This window comes from Mobula birostris, chromosome 10 (assembly GCF_030028105.1).
Source record: "Mobula birostris isolate sMobBir1 chromosome 10, sMobBir1.hap1, whole genome shotgun sequence".
Taxonomy (NCBI): Eukaryota; Metazoa; Chordata; class Chondrichthyes; order Myliobatiformes; family Myliobatidae; genus Mobula; species Mobula birostris.
In genome coordinates, this window is record NC_092379.1 from 54,715,202 (window position 1) to 54,730,945 (window position 15,744).

At 43.5% G+C, this 15,744-nt stretch overlaps 1 protein-coding gene across 1 annotated transcript in view; it reads left to right on the forward strand.

The window, feature by feature from the left end:
• LOC140204513 (CLOCK-interacting pacemaker-like) overlaps positions 1-4,396 on the forward strand; it is a 54,053-nt gene extending 49,657 nt beyond the window's left edge. Inside the window, exon 4 of the mRNA XM_072271222.1 lies at positions 355-4,396. Coding sequence (XP_072127323.1) covers positions 355-1,299 — 945 coding nt within the window. The 3' untranslated portion in view covers positions 1,300-4,396. The remainder of the gene's footprint in view (positions 1-354) is intronic.
• The last annotated feature ends 11,348 nt before the right edge of the window (positions 4,397-15,744 follow it).

A 15,744-nucleotide genomic window follows, 5' to 3' on the forward strand; every position in this document is an offset into this window, starting at 1 on the left:
AAGACCACAAAATACACTCAGTATTCTATTTGGTACCAGAGTGAAACTTAAATACAATATGAATATATTCCCAGTGTGTTCTATTTTCATATCTTGCCAAGTATTGTAGTCTCTGTGTTTACAGTGAAAGCTAATTGCGGTAGTTACTACAGGAATGCTAATAAGCTAATTCAGTAATGCAGCAAACATTATTGCTTGTTGACACTAAGTGGAGGAATAGATTTCTATGAATATGAGTGATCATGTTACACAGTTTCACTAAATGTTGTGTGATCTAGTTGCACAGTGGATTAGTCCATGAGGCATCTATTACCTGCACTTCAACCTAATTATCGTGTCTCCTGTTTTGAACAGCCTTTGGCCATGCCGACAGAGAACCAGCTTGTTCACAGCCAGCTACAGACCTGGGAAAGCCAGTGTTCCTTTGCTTCCTCACCAGGCCAGACCCAAGTAGTCTTCATCCGACAAACTTTGGCACCTTCCTTGAAAGTTAAGAATGCAGATGCAAAGACCGGAATGGTGAAGGACACCTATCTCCCGATCTTAAACTCCTACCCTAGGATTGCCCCACACCCAAACCAAGACCAACATCTTAAAGAGAACCAGGAGCAGACAGATCACCGTGTGGCCCCAGACAAGACTACTGATCACAAGAGCAAACGCTTGTGTGTAGATGAGATAGGATCCCATCAACTGGAATCTTTGTCACCCCAAAATGGACAAACTACACACACAGCGCTGCTAGCAAACTTCCAGGGTCACTGGCAAATTGAGAATTCTAAGCAGCAGCCGTGGTTTGGGACAACAAACACTTTAAATCGGTTTGATGTCTCAGTCTCTCCGTCACCGGTGCTGTCTCCAGATCTCACCTCCCAATCTGAATGCTCAGAGTCTTCCTCCTCCTCCTCCATGTTATCCTGTGCACCAAACACACAGTTGTTCGGTGTTGAGCCAAGATCCGCCCACAACCTTGCCAAACAGCGGCGCTTCCGTAACACAGTGGACATCCTGAACCGCTCCGGGCTCTTGGAGATCACGCTGAGAACCAAAGAGCTGATCCGCCAGAACAGCAACACTCAGCGGCAGATCAATGAGCTGAAGGAGCACGCTCGCCTCTTCTGCAGCGCCATGAGGAGCAGGGACCCTACAGACATACTTCGGCTGCAGGAGGCCATGAAACATTCTGGGGCATATGGACCAGCAATTAAAACATCTCCCTCCTCTGCTTCTTCTTCCTCCACCTCCAGTCCCAGTTCAGCAGAAAGTCAAGCAACCTCCAACCAAGCACCGCCACCGTAATCTGGCTGATGAGCCACAGTCATCGTTGATGAAGAACGCTCTGTGGGACAGACCGCAAGAGCAGAGTTGAGGTAGGAGTTCAGACAGGTTCTTATTGTATGGCAGAATAGGCTTGAGTGGAGGGGGCGAAATGCCAGGGTGACTCGTGCTCAGTGGAGGCTTGGGACGAGTACCTGCTTCCTATACCAAGGGTATGTTGGAGTCTAAACGTTAACTTTCCACCACTTTTTGGTTTTCCCACCATGTAAAGCTGACTGTGCTTTAGAAGTTCTTCATTGGTTGTGAAGCTCTTTGGGGCAACATGAAAAAGCAAGCTTTTTATTTAGTAGCATGAACAGAGGAGACCAATCTCCATTTATATCCCTGTCTTTGCATGAGCAGTTCCTGAGGGAGTTCCGTACAACTTCTGGTGAGGGACAACTAATGCACTCTCGTTCTCAGCTCGTTGTAGTTCAGAGCTCTACATTTTGTGTTAACCAACACGCAGCCAATCTGTAAGTTGGTTCAGTGCATTCAAATACATCATCTGCTTCCAGTCCAATATTGAAGTTTTGCTCTGTCTAAAGCATGTAGTGCTTTCATATGGACGTTAAAAATATCAGCAATCTGAAGAGCTGGGACTTTTTGCCAGTGTTGTGGAAACTTTCTCTCCTCTTCCCATCAATGGATTGACTCCCAATTTGTCTTGCTGCTGATTGTGGAACTTTGGACATGGCATGGTTATAATACTTAGCAAAATTTTGTCTGAGTGAGACATTTCCATCCAAGATGATGAACCAGATTGATGCAGAACTTCAGACCATGCCTCCATCAATGTATTGGCCATCAACAGCAAAGTTGGATCATCCTGTCCCTTTCAACTGTGAGTAAGGATACCTGCGGTTTTTTGGGAAGTTACCATCAGAGTTTCCCTGCAGCCCATTGGGTTGGTTTATTTCTATACTAGGATGTCTGTGGATTTTGAGTTAGTAGGAAACTAACAGTCACTGAAAACCCTGAATCAGGCTGCATCCACCTGCCAGAGAAGGGAATCAGAAACCTATCCCTATACCCTTTCTCTCCGCTACTACTCAACCTAAAGCAGTGCTTTCTACACCTGTTCCCAACTTCCAGGGTCAGAACTCAGAAAATTAATGTGTAAGCAAATTGTCTCCAATCCTAGGGATCTGCCCAAGAAGAAAGAGGATTTATTTTCCCCTACTCAGGGAGACCGAGGCTATGTCCACACTAGACCGGATAATTTTGAAAACACCGGTTTTGTGTAAAAACGGTAGGCGTCCACACCAGGTGTTTTTGAAAATACCTCTGTCCACATTAAAACGGGTACTTGGGCGAATCTCCTCCTTCTGGGCATGCGCAGGACACATCTACAGAAAACAAGCGAAGAGGAAATGGAATACTTGGTGCGCGTTTGTCCATTTGCAGACTAGAAAAACTTAAAAGGAAATTGCCAAATGGCAGACAGCTGTTGGTTCTTGCGCAGGAGGACTTAAAACTAAAAAACCAAATACTGGAGCATATGGAGGCAACCGACAGGGAGTTCACGGACAGTATGACCCAGCTGATGACAAACATTGAAAAACTGACTAATTCTGTTGCAGAGGGATTTGCAATGATGAGGAACATGATGGCTTCCCCCCAGTACTTTTCACCGCCACAATACCAGCCTCACAGCCACTACAACAGCTACACATACGGACACACAGACCCCCAGGTGGCCCCACCAACATCTCCCCCACTCCCACAGAGGGGTCACCCTGGAAACATTTCCTACAGCCATAGTCTCTTCACCGATGAAAGGGACGACAGGTTTTTTTTAAACTTCCGGTTATCCCGTACACACGACAACGCCTAACTGGCATTTTCAGATTTAAACACTCTGGAGAGCATTTTAGAAAAGCTCTGTTTTGGGGGGAGGAAAACGCCGTTTCAGTGTGGACGGAGGGTCAAAACGAAGAGAAAAAGCTTTGGTTACGGATTTATCCCGTCTAGTATGGACGTAGCCTGAGTCACAGAGTGACCAAGAGCAGGTTGTCCCCAGTGAAATCTGTGATGGGTTAAATTATTAATACAAAGCTGAGGTACGGTATTGAAGCGTGGATGAAATCACTGGAGAGGCAGAGTCACTGGTAGATACAAAGCAGCTTCTTTATTCGACACAAGGTAGGGCAGGCATCTTATGGACGGAGACGCTTTCTGCAGAAAGGTCTGTTAGCTCAATGTGAGCTCGATATTTATATGCTAAACACAAAGGCAATCGCTACTTAAAAAGTTATAGACAATGCTTCCTTTTGAAGCTACATACAAACATCACACCTTCTGACTTCATCCTTTCCTTCCAACGCCAACATGTCTGGGTTGGTATCCACAGCCCTTAGTTCTATCCACAATACATTTATTTGACATTTTACATGCTAATGTAGAAGACAATTAATATTTATAATGTGTAGATAATACTGTGGCTACGTCCACACCATGCTGGATAATTTTGAAAACAAAGCTTTTTCTCTTCGTTTTGACCCTCTGTCCACACTAAAACGGCGTTTTCATCCCCCGAAAACGGAGATTTTCCGAAACTGTCTCCAGAGCGAATAAATCTGAAAACGCCTAATATCTGTTGCAGCGTGTACGGGGTAACCGGAGCTTTTTAAAACCGCTGTCATGATGTGCTGGAACAGATGGCGACAGCGCGGCATTTCATTGTTTTCTTCTTATTATTACTACTTTATTGTCGCCAAACAATTGATACTAGAGCGTACGATTATCACAGTGATATTTGATACGCGCTTCGCAGAACCTAACCAGAACAGACGGCAACGAGACTGAAGCCAGAAGAGTTAGAAATGTACTCACCAAATACTTTGACCCATAGCTTACTAAATAAATAAGTATTCTCACTTTACCCTGTTTTCCGTCCTTGTTTGTATGAAGGTGGTTTACCTATTTATGCAAGTACTTCTCTGACAACAGATGTGTAACAGCCTAATGTAACATTGTATGGAAATACAAGATAACACTGATGCAGACATGTTTTATACACTTAACAAGGTGCTTTATTAATGCGACAGTTAGTCAGTTTTTCAATGTTCGGCGTCAGCCAGGTCATACTGTCCGTGAACTCCCTGTCGGTTGCCTCCGTATGCTCCAGTATTTGTTTTTTTTTAGTTTTAAGTCCTCCTGCGCGAGAGCCAAGAGCAATTCCTTAAGTTTTTCTACTCTGTAACTGGACAAACGCGCACCAAGTATACCGTTTCCTCTTCGCTTGTTTTCTGTGTGTCCTGCGCGTGCCCAGTAGGAGGAGGTTCGCCCAAATATCCGTATAATGTGGACGGAGATATTTTGAAAAATGCTTATTGTGTACTCCTGTCATTTTTACTCGAAACCGGCGTTTTCAAAATTATCCGGCGTAGTGTGGACATAGCCTGTCTTTGAAACTACAGCATCTGGTCAAACTATGGCGCCAGAAGCATCTGGTATTCACACCTTTTTAGGAAGCGCATTGTCAAATAGAAGTCTGGTGGCCAAAGTCATTTAAGTGTAAACAAATCATCTACTCAAAAAAACTCACTCTAACATACGGTATTAGTGGAACATTGACTCAGCTAGTTGAGCAGGCTTTGTTGGGGAGGAAATTGTCAGACCTACTGTCAAGATTGTACACCACACCTTTCTCTCTTCCACTTCAGATTTGAGGTAGCACAGCAGGCTGTGGTGCTCTTGCAGGGATAGCTCACTGTTGTAATGGTTCATGGGTGGGAGAGTCATCAGCACCTCTGTGGGACAGAGTAGATGAAAGGACACGTTTGAGTAATGGGTGGGTAGTTATCATCATTATTTGCAGCAGACAGAGTTTCCATGGCATTGGCTGCTTGGGGAAGATATTGCAATGAATATCAAGACCTTGCTGTGATTGTTCCTCACCCACTCCCCTTTAGAAGCACAAGGTAGGGACCATGTTTAAGTGGTTTTCCATTTGTCTGTAACATGGTGAGAAGACGGTGCACTGGCAATCTTCCTAACACACATGCAGGCAGAGGAAAGATGTCAAGAAAATGGGTAAAGCATTATTGAAGGATTTACTCTGCAGTGGAGGGAACCCCAGTATGTGGGGGAGGGGGGTTGGTGGTGGAGGGCCCTGAGTGCAGAAGGTATAGCTGCAATTGGGTGAGTTGAAAGAGGAGCCAGCACAGAAGGGTTGGAAGAATGGGGTTGTTCCAGGACATGATTGGAGGAAGAGGGGTTAGTGGAACTCAGCAAGACCACTGAGGTATCGCAAAGATGAGATCTTAAGTGTTAGCAACTAAAACAATGAAGAGGGAGAAGTAGAGTTCTTCTGTAAAGTTGTGCCCACTGTAGGCTCAAAGCTCACAAGTGCTGCAGTATAATTCACACCTCTTTATACTAGGCTGTGGAAATTCCATAATACAAGCACTGAAGGAATGATCTTCCAGTGTGTCCTGCTTGATCAGGCACACAGAGACAGTCCTGTGGGACTTGCTCTTCCTTTGAGAAGTACCACAATTCAAATCAAGTACAAAAAAAATTGCTGCAGGAACAAGTAGCATCTGGGGGTTGGGGGTGGAATTGTCAATGTTTTGAGTAGAGACCCTACATCAGGATGGCTCAACCCACCTGCGTTCCTGCAGCATTCATTTGCTCCATATACCAGCAGCTGCAGTTTCCTGGGCCTCATTTCAAGTGGTTGATTCATTTCACTGCTGTTAGAAAATACCTGTCCTTTTTAAAATAATTCACTCTCATGTACCTAGAGATGTGATAAGAGTGCAAGTTTTTGTTTGAAGTCTTTTCCTCCTTGTCTAACATGTTTGGAGTGGTTTGGCACTGGGATGGACGTATTAACAGATTTGCTAGAGTAAGCCCACACAAAATGGTGGAAGAACTCAGCAGGTCCTTCCTGAACCAGCCATGAGATCCTCTAAACTTTTATAGGGGCTGCAAGCCCTGGTTTTGGTCATTTATTTGGGTGGGGATGTGAGAGTGGTATCTAGCCAGACAGGGAACTAAATATTAAAGGCTTAAAAGTTGGCAGTCACAACATTTTATATTGTGCTAATGCAAATAAAGTTTATAACCTGACACTGGAGACGTATTCATTTTAATCTACAGTGGAATTTTTAAATAGGAAAACATTGGATCAGATTTTATTCATTAAGATTGCATTGCAGGTTTTAGGTCATGTGTGCCCTGTGATCTGAGGCCAGCTGGGTAACTGCTTTACACAAAGATGGGAAAGTGAACTTCACATGCACTCACTGACTTATTTATCCCCTCCCAGGGATTACATGCTTGAGCTCCATTTCATCTTCTTTCTGAATCAAGCTGTGATCAGCATTGCAAGCAGAGGTGGCAGTGACTAAAGGATTGGAACCAGTGGGAAGGGTTGGGCAAAGCTCTGTATATAGACTGGAGCCAACATCAGATCTGATGCATAAGCAGAGGGGAGTTTATGCTAGGAACATCCTACACAGTCAAGATAGCTTTACTTTCTGAGGAGGCTGAAGAGAGTTGGACTTGCACGTCCATACTCATTCTACAGATGTGCAGTAGAGGGCATCCTAACTAGCTGCATCACTTCTTGCCACAGAAACTGTACTGTGGAGGACAGGAAGGCTTTACAACACATAGTCAAAACTGCCCAACGCATCACTGGCACCAGCCTACCTGCCATTAAAGAAATATATAGAGAGAGGTGCTAGAAAAGGGTCAGTAATATCATGAAGGATCTCACCCACCCTGCTCATGGACTGTTTGTCTCACTCCCATCAAGGAGGTGGCTATGTATAATTCACACCAGGACCACCAGACTCAAAAACTTTCTTTCCCTAAGCATTAAGGCTGATTAATACCTCCACCCATTAACTCACCCCTCAACTACTTTATTATTTCCCATCAGTCATTATTTCCCTTACCTCACTTACAGCCTTGCATCACTTTATAGACCTACAATCGATCTGTCTTATGTATTTATATTTATTGTGTGTTTTTAATTGTTTTGTTTTCCTTATACTTGTGTACTGGAAATGACATTAAACAATCTTGAGTAGCCGGTGACCTGATAAATAAGGGTATCACAGTGGCAGAGCTGGAAAGAGATGCCTCCTCATGGCTGTAGAGATCTGGGTTCAATCCTGGCCCTGGGTGCTGTCTGTGAGGACTTCGCAAGTTCTCTCTGTGACACTGGGTTTCCTCCCAAGGATGTTGCCTGGATTGGGGAGCATGCCTTACGAGAATAGATTGAGTGAACTTGGCCTTTTCTCCTTGGAGTGTTGGAGGATGAGAGGCGACCTGATAGAGGTGTACAAGATGATGAGAGGCATTGATCGTGTGGATAGTCAGAGGCTTTTTCCCAGAGCTGAAGTGGCTAGCACGAGAGGGCATAGTTTTAACGTGCTTGGAAGCAGGTGCAGAGGTGATGTCAGGAGATGTAAGTTTTTTACACAGAGTAGTGACTGCATGGAATGGGCTGCCAGCGATGGTGATGGAGGCAGATACGATCTTTTAAGAGAGCCCTAGATAGGCTTAGAACAAAAAGAGGGCTATGAGTAACACTAGGTAATTTCTAAAATAAGTACATGTTCGGCACAGCATTGTGGGCCGAAGGTTTTCTATGTTTCTCCCACATCCCAAAGATCTGTAGGTTGATAGGTTGATTGGCTGCTGTAAATTGCCCCTAGAATGTAAGGAGTGGCAGAATGTTGAGGGAGTTAACGGGAATGTGAGGAGAATGAAATGAGGATTATTATCAATGTATATTTAAAGAAGGATTTAAAGATTAGCTTTATTTGTCACTTGTACAATGAAGCATACAGTCAAATGCTTCATTTGTGTCAAATTCAAATAACAAGGGTTGTGCTGGGCAGCCCACAAGTGGAGCTTCTGGCTCCAGTGTGGCATTCCCACAACTCACTCACCTTACTCCGTACATTTTTAGAATGTGGGAGGAAACTGGAGCACCCGGAAGAAACCCAAGCAGTCATGGGGAGAAGGTTACAAACTCCTTACGGGCGGCAGCAGCAGCAAAAATAGAAACCTAATCAGTGATCGCTAGCACTGTAAAGTGATGTGCTAAAGAACTTGTTCATCGAGCTAAAGAACTTGTTTCTGTGCTGCATGACTCTTTAAGGTCCAGTGGCAGTGATAAGGAGCAGGATACTCGGGTTCTAACCTTTGCTGAGTTCCCTAGAATTGGGTAAATCATGGTAGATTAATGTTTTTTTTCCACAGATGGAGAAAACCAACAGTCATCTCGCATTTGATCTGTAATTTTGTATTGAAATGTTATATAGAATGGAATCATAGAATTGTACAGAAGAGAAATGGGCCCTCATTGCCCATCACATTGAACCTGTCCCATCTACACTATTCCTATTTGCTTTAAATCTGTATCCCTCTGCTTCCCTGTTCAAATATCTGCCTCCTCCACCTCCCATGGTACCTCATGTCAAATATTTACCAGCATCTGTGTAGAAAAAGCTTGTGGTCTGATCTCCGTATACTTTCTTCCCTCTCGCCTTAATGCTGTGCCCTCTAGTTCTGGGCTCCCATGTTCAGGGAAAAGATTGCATCTATCTTATCTATGTTCTTCATGGTTTTGTAAACCTCTATATGGTCACCCCTCAGCCTCCTGTGTTCCATTGAGAATAACCAGCCTAATATCTCAACTTTGTAACAGATAAGGAGAAATTATCTTGTTTCAATGTTGAAAGTAAAGCCGCTGGTCAGTAGGGTAAGATAGCAGATGAATGTATGGCTGAAGAATTGGTGCAGGGGGCAAAATTTCAGATTTCTGGATCATTGGGATTCTTCTGCAGAGGATGGACTATACAAAAAGGATGAATTACACCTGTAATTACACCAGTGCCCTTGCGGACAGGTTTACTGGAGCTTTGTGGATGGTTTAAGCTAATTTGGCAGGACTGAGGATGGGGCAATTGGTGTACAATTACATGCAGTTTGTAGTGTGACTGTTGACAGGTAAAGTTGTAGTCAGTGGGATGAGTTAAAGTGTAACAGGCCAAGATCCAAAAGGGTGATTGAATACAGGAAATTGTATTATATTTGAATGCATGCAGTATACAGAATAAGGTAGATAATCTTGTAGTGCAGTTAGAGTTGGGCAGGTATGATGTTGTGTGCATCACTGAATCATGGCTGAAAGAAAGAACTTAACATCCAAGGATACACATTGTACTGAAAGGACAGACAGGTAGGCAGAGGGGTTGGGGTGGCTTTGTTGGTTTAAAAAAAAAATCAAATTTTTAGAAAGAGGTGACATAGGATCAGAAAATGTAGAATCCTTGTGGGTGGAGTTAAGAAACTCAAGAGTAAAGAGACCAGGCCTCCAAACAGGAGCCGGAATGTGGGTTCCAAATTGCAACAGAGGATAGAAAGAGCATGTAAAAAGAGCAATGTTATGATAATCATGGGGTATTTCAACATGCAGGTCGATCAAGGAAAATCAGGTTAGTGCTGGATCGCAAGAGGGGGAATTTGTAGAATACCTATGACATGGCCTTTTAGAGCAACTTTTGTTTTAGCCCACTAGGAGAATGATAATTCAGGACTGGATATTGTGTAATGACCTGATTTGATTAAGGAGCTTAAGGTAAAGGAACGCTTAGGAAGCATTGATCATAATATTATAGAATTCACCCTTCAGTTTGAGAAGGAGAAGCTAAACACGGATGTATCAGTATTACATAAGAGAGAAACTGGCTAAAATTGATTGGAACAGGACCCTAGCAGGGATGACTGCGGAACAGTAATGGCCGGTGTTTCTGGGGGAAATTTGGAAGGCACAAGAAGGATACATCCCAAACATGAAGTATTCTCAAGGGAGGATGAGGCAACCGTGGCTGACAAGGGAAGTCAGGCAGCATAAAAGCAAAAGAGGATATAATACTTTAAAAACTAATGAGAAGGTAGCAGATTGGGAAGCTTTTAAAAACCAACAGAAGGCAATTAAAAAGCTGTAAAGATGAAATATGAAGGTAAGCTAGCCAGGAATATAAAGGAGGATACAAGAAGTTTTTCAGGTATATAAAGAGTAAAAGAGAAACTAGAGTGGATATTGGACCACTGGAAAATTATGCTGGAGAAGTAGTAATGAGGGACAAAGAAATGGTGGACGCACTTACTAAGTATTTTGCATCACTCTTCACTGAGGAAGACACTAGCAGAATGCCAGAAATGTGAGAGTATCAGTGCAGAAGTGAGTGCCATTGCTATTACTAAGAATAAGGGAAGCTAAAGGTTTCGGGGTGCACAAGTCACCTGGATCAGGTGGACTATACCCCAGGGTTCTGAACGAGTTAGCTGAAGAGATTGTGGAAGCATTAGTAATGATCTTTCAAGAATCTCTAGATTCTGGAATGGTTCTGGAGAACTGGAAATTGCAAATGTCACTCATCGAGGCAGGCAGAAGAAAGGAAATTGTAGGCCAGTTGACCTGACTTCAATGGTTCGAAAGATGTTGGAATCTATTACTAAGGATGAGGTTTCAGGGTAAGATTGGGGAGGCATATGACAAAAGAGGCCAAAGTCATAATTGTTTCCTTAAGGGGAAATCTTGCCTGACAAATCTGTTGTAATTCTTTGAGGAAATAACAGATACACAAAGGAGATTCGGTGGATGTTGTTTACTTGGATTGTTCGAAGGTGCCACACATGAGGCTGCTTCACAAGATAAAAGCACATGGCATTTCAGGAAAGGTACTAGCATGGATAGAAGATTAGCTGACTGGCAGGAGGCAAAGAGTGGGAATAAAGGAGGTCTTTTCTGGTTGACTAGTAGTATGCCATAAGGGTCAGTGTTGGAACTGCTTCTTTTCATGTTATATGTAAATGATTTGGATGATAACTTTGTGGCCAGATTTGCAAACAATATGAAGATAGGTGGATAGTGTTTAGGAAGTAGGGAGTTTGCAGAAGGACTTGGACAGATTGGGGAGAAGAAGAGGTAGATGGAATCTACCATCTACTAAGTGGTAGTGTAGGGAAGTGCATTATCATGCACTTTGGCAGTAGAAATAAAGGCATGTACTATTTTCTAAATGGGGAGAAAATTCAAAAATCCAAGGTGCAAAGGGACCTTGGAGTCCTCTTGCAGAATTCCCTAAAGGTCAACTTGCAGGTTGAGACAGTGGTAAGAAATGCAAATGAAATATGTTAGCATTCATTTTGAGAAGACTAGTATACAAAGGATCAGGTCTATTATCACCAGCATGTGACATGACATTTATTAACTTAGCAGCTACAGTTCAATGCAATACATAACCTAGCAGAGAAAAATGTTTTTAAAAATAATAATAATAAATAAAATAAATAAACAGGTAAATCAATTACATATATTGAATAGATTTTAAAAGCGTGCAAAAACAGAAATACTGCTTTTTAAAGTGAGGTAGTGTCCAAAGAGTCAAAGTCCATTTAGGAATCGGATGGCAGAGGGGAAGAAGCTGTTCCTGAATTGCTGGGTGTGTGCCTTCAGGCTTCTGTGCCTCCTGCTTGATGGTAACAGTGAGAAAAGGGAATGCCCTGGGTGCTGGAGGTCCTTTAATAGACCACACTAGGAGTACTGTGAGCAGTTTTGCGCCCCTTATCTAAGAAAAGATGTGCTGGCATTGGAGAGGGTTCAGAGTACATTAATGAGAATGATCCCAAAACTGAAAGGTTTAACTTGAGCATTTGATGACTCTGGGCCTGTACTCACTGGAGTTTAGAAGAAGGAGGGAACTCTCATTGAAACTTATTGAATACTGAAAGGCCTAGATAGATTTGGATGTGGAGAAGATGTTTCCTATAGTGGAGGAGTCTAAGATCAGAGGTCAAAGCCTCAGAATCGAGGGATGTCCATTTATAATGAGATGAGAAAAAAAAAATCTTTATCCAGAGAGTGGTGAATCTGTGGAATTTATTTACACGGACAGTTGTGGAGCCAGGTAATTGAGCAAAGGTTATTTATTTAAGGCAGAGTGTCGTGGAAATACTAACTAAGAACACCAGAGTGCCATTTTAAGAATTTATTAACATGATATCATGGAGAATCTGCAGCAGTCTCCACTGCCACCAGAACTCTTGATATTTTTTTGGTTATACAGTGCTCATTTATACAGAAGACAAACAACTTCACATAACTTTGTTTAGCATCCCACAGTCAATAGGTAATCAATTGCTTAAAAGACATGTCAATTATCTCAGTGCAAGTGTAACAGTTCTCTTTGTTCCCTGTTATCAGGACTTATATTTACCCCTTGACACATCCTCCCTCCTGATCCCAGGGGCTTAGTATCTTGTTTATTGGAGTTCCTGGTACTGCACTTAGCATCCAAGGTAATTCTTGACGCACATCAGCAGTCTTAAGTCCAACTGCTCCAGAGTGGTCAAGTGTCACATAATGCACTAGTTCTAACTATTTCTACCACACAGAGGTTAATAGGTTCTTGATTAATCAGGACACGTGGCCAAGTGGTTAAGGCGTTCGACCAGCGATCTAAAGGTCATGAGTTTGAGCCCCAGCCGAGGCAGCGTGTTGTGGCCTTGAGCAAGGCATTTAATCACACAGTGCTCTGCGACGACACTGGTGCCAAGCTGTATGGGTCCTAATGCCCTTCCCTTGGACAACATCAGTGTTGTGGAGAGGGGAGACTTGTAGCATGGGCAGCTGCTGGTCTTCCATAAAACCTTGCCCAGGCCCGCCCCCTGGAGAGTGAAGGCTTTCCAGGTGCAGATTCATGGTCTCGCAAGACTAACGGATGCCTTTACTTTTAATCAGGGCATCAGGGGTTATGTGGAGAAGACAGGAGAATGGGCTGGAGAAGGATAATAAATTGGCTGCAATGAAATGGTGGAGCAGACTCACTGGGCCAAATGGCCTAATTCTGCTCCAATGTCTTATGTCCTGTTAACAGCTCACATGTGCCACCAGCTGGCAGCCTGTAAGAATTACATCAAACAATCCACTCCCCTCCCCTCCCCCCCCCGCACGCACAAGTCACTACTATACAAATACAACTGGTGAACGAAAGGTTCCGTTAGTCTTGTCAATAGTCTGCAATAAGACAGCTCAGGGTAGAGGAATCTTTTTGTTTAAGTTGGGGAATATGAAGTAGCACAGATGTAAATTTTTAAAGACTGGCCAAAAATAAAAGTTCTCCTGAATGCAGTTTAAGAATAGATATGGAGACTCTGGTGCACAGGATTGAAAAAGATTTCAGAGACATGACCAGCTTCATCACAGACACAGCCCTCCACACTATTGACATTGCCTTAATCACTAAGGATCCTCACCATTCAGCACGTGCCCTCTTCTCGTTACTGTCATCAGAGGAGGTAAAGGAGACTGAAGACCCACGCTCAATGATTCAGGAACAGCTTCTTTTCCTCAGCCATCAGATTTCTGAATGGTTCATGAACTTGTGAACACTACTTCGTTATTCCTTTTGTTTTTGCATTACTTTTGTAATTTTTATATCTTTGTGCTCTACTACTGCTACAAAAACAACAAATTTCAAGTCATTTAAGTCAGTGTGACTTTGTAGCTTTTACACTGGCTGTACTCCAGCTAACAGGATAATTGAAATCTCCCATTGTTGCTGCCCTTAAGTGTTTACTGTTCATCACAAAAATTACTTTCAAATTTTTTCTATCACCCTGGGGCTGTTTTCTGATTTACACTCCCAACTCTCCTTTATTTCGGGTCATAAAGGCTAATCTGACGATCTTACTGATGTCTTAACAGTAACACACATCAAAGTTGCTGGTGAATGCAGCAGGCCAGGCAACATCTCTAGGGAGAGGTACAGTCAAAGTTTCGGGCCAAGACCCTTCGTCAGGACTAACTGAAGGAAGAGCTAGTAAGAGATTTGAAAGTGGGAGGGGGAGATCCAAAATGATAGGAGAAGACAGGAGGGGGAGGGCTGGAGCCAAGAGCTGGACAGGTGATTGGCAAAAGGGATACGAGGGGATCATGGGACAGGAGGCCCAGGGAGAAGGAAAAGGGGGAGGGGGGGGGAAACCCAGAGGATGGGCAAAGGGTATAGTCAGAGGGAGAAAAAGGAGAGAGAGAAAGAATGTGACCCTCCCCCTTCCACTTTCAATCTCTTACCCCCCCCACCTTCAAATCTTTTACCCCTTCCCCTCCCACTTTCAAATCTCTTACTAGCTCTTCCTTCAGTTAGTCCTGACAAAGGGTCTCGGCCCAAAACGTGGACTGTACCTCTTCCTAGAGATGCTGCCTGGCCTGCTGTGTTCATCAGCAACTTTGATGTGTGTTGCTTGAATTTCCAGCATCTGCAGAATTCCTCGTGTTTGATGTCTTAACCGTGATTATTTTGTTAACTACCATCATCATCTCTATTTTTTCCCCCCTCATTTGAAAACCCAGCAACTAGGAACTATAATCCTAAACACAAGAGATTCTGGAAGTCCAGAGTAGCACACGCAAAATTCTGGAGGAACTCAGCAGGTCAGGCAGCATCTATAGAGGAGAATAAACACGATGTTTCAGACCAAGACCCTTCATCAGGACTCGGTGAAAATGAAGGCCCTGAAACGACAGCAGTTTATTCCTTTCCATAGATGCTGCCTGATCTACTAAGTTCCTCAGCATTTTCTGTAAGAACATTGATCAATCACCCAGTTATGCTCCTGTTAAAGCCAATTCTATAATATAGTGAAAGCTCTGTGGAGGTTGGACATGTCACATTACAGTTAAGGCAGTTCCCAAAGCATGCCAATTATGAGTGCCAGGTAACCAAGTTTTTACAGCAGTCAAACTTCCCATTTGTATTTATAAACATTTCATTTATATTTTTTTAAAGTTGCTGCCTCATTTGACTATTTCTAACACTTCCAGATTTCTGATCCATGATTTGTGTCAGCATCTCATTTCACTGTGTGTTTGATGCCTTCGTCCATGAAATCCCCAACAGGGTCAGCGGACCTCAAGGGCAGTGCCTCTACAGAGAATGCTGGCTGGGATCATGGAATGATAACACCTTTTTCTCCCTGAACAGTAGATCCCAAGTTAGAGGATAGTGAGACCCAGCAGCCTCTGCCCTCCTGCAGTGAGAGGTCCCGCAAGGAGTCCCACAGAGTGTCCTCAGCCAACTTGATTCCATTCAAAGAAAGGCTCTCAGGAATATAGGTGTAGATGAAGCCACAGCTCGTGAGAAGCTAGCCATCAGTAGCTTACACCACAGATGACAGGTTGCTGCAGCTACTGTGCTATACAAAATGCACACCAGCCACAGCCCTGCAGACCTTCGTGTCATGCTGACTTCATCTTATGAGAGACGGCGCACCACACGATCAAGTTTATCTATGCCTGCTCATGCTGTCTCTATGCCTGATGCATGAACCTACACACTAGATAGAAGCTTCCTTCACTGTGCTGTCAGAATTTGGAACGGCCTTCCAGATGCT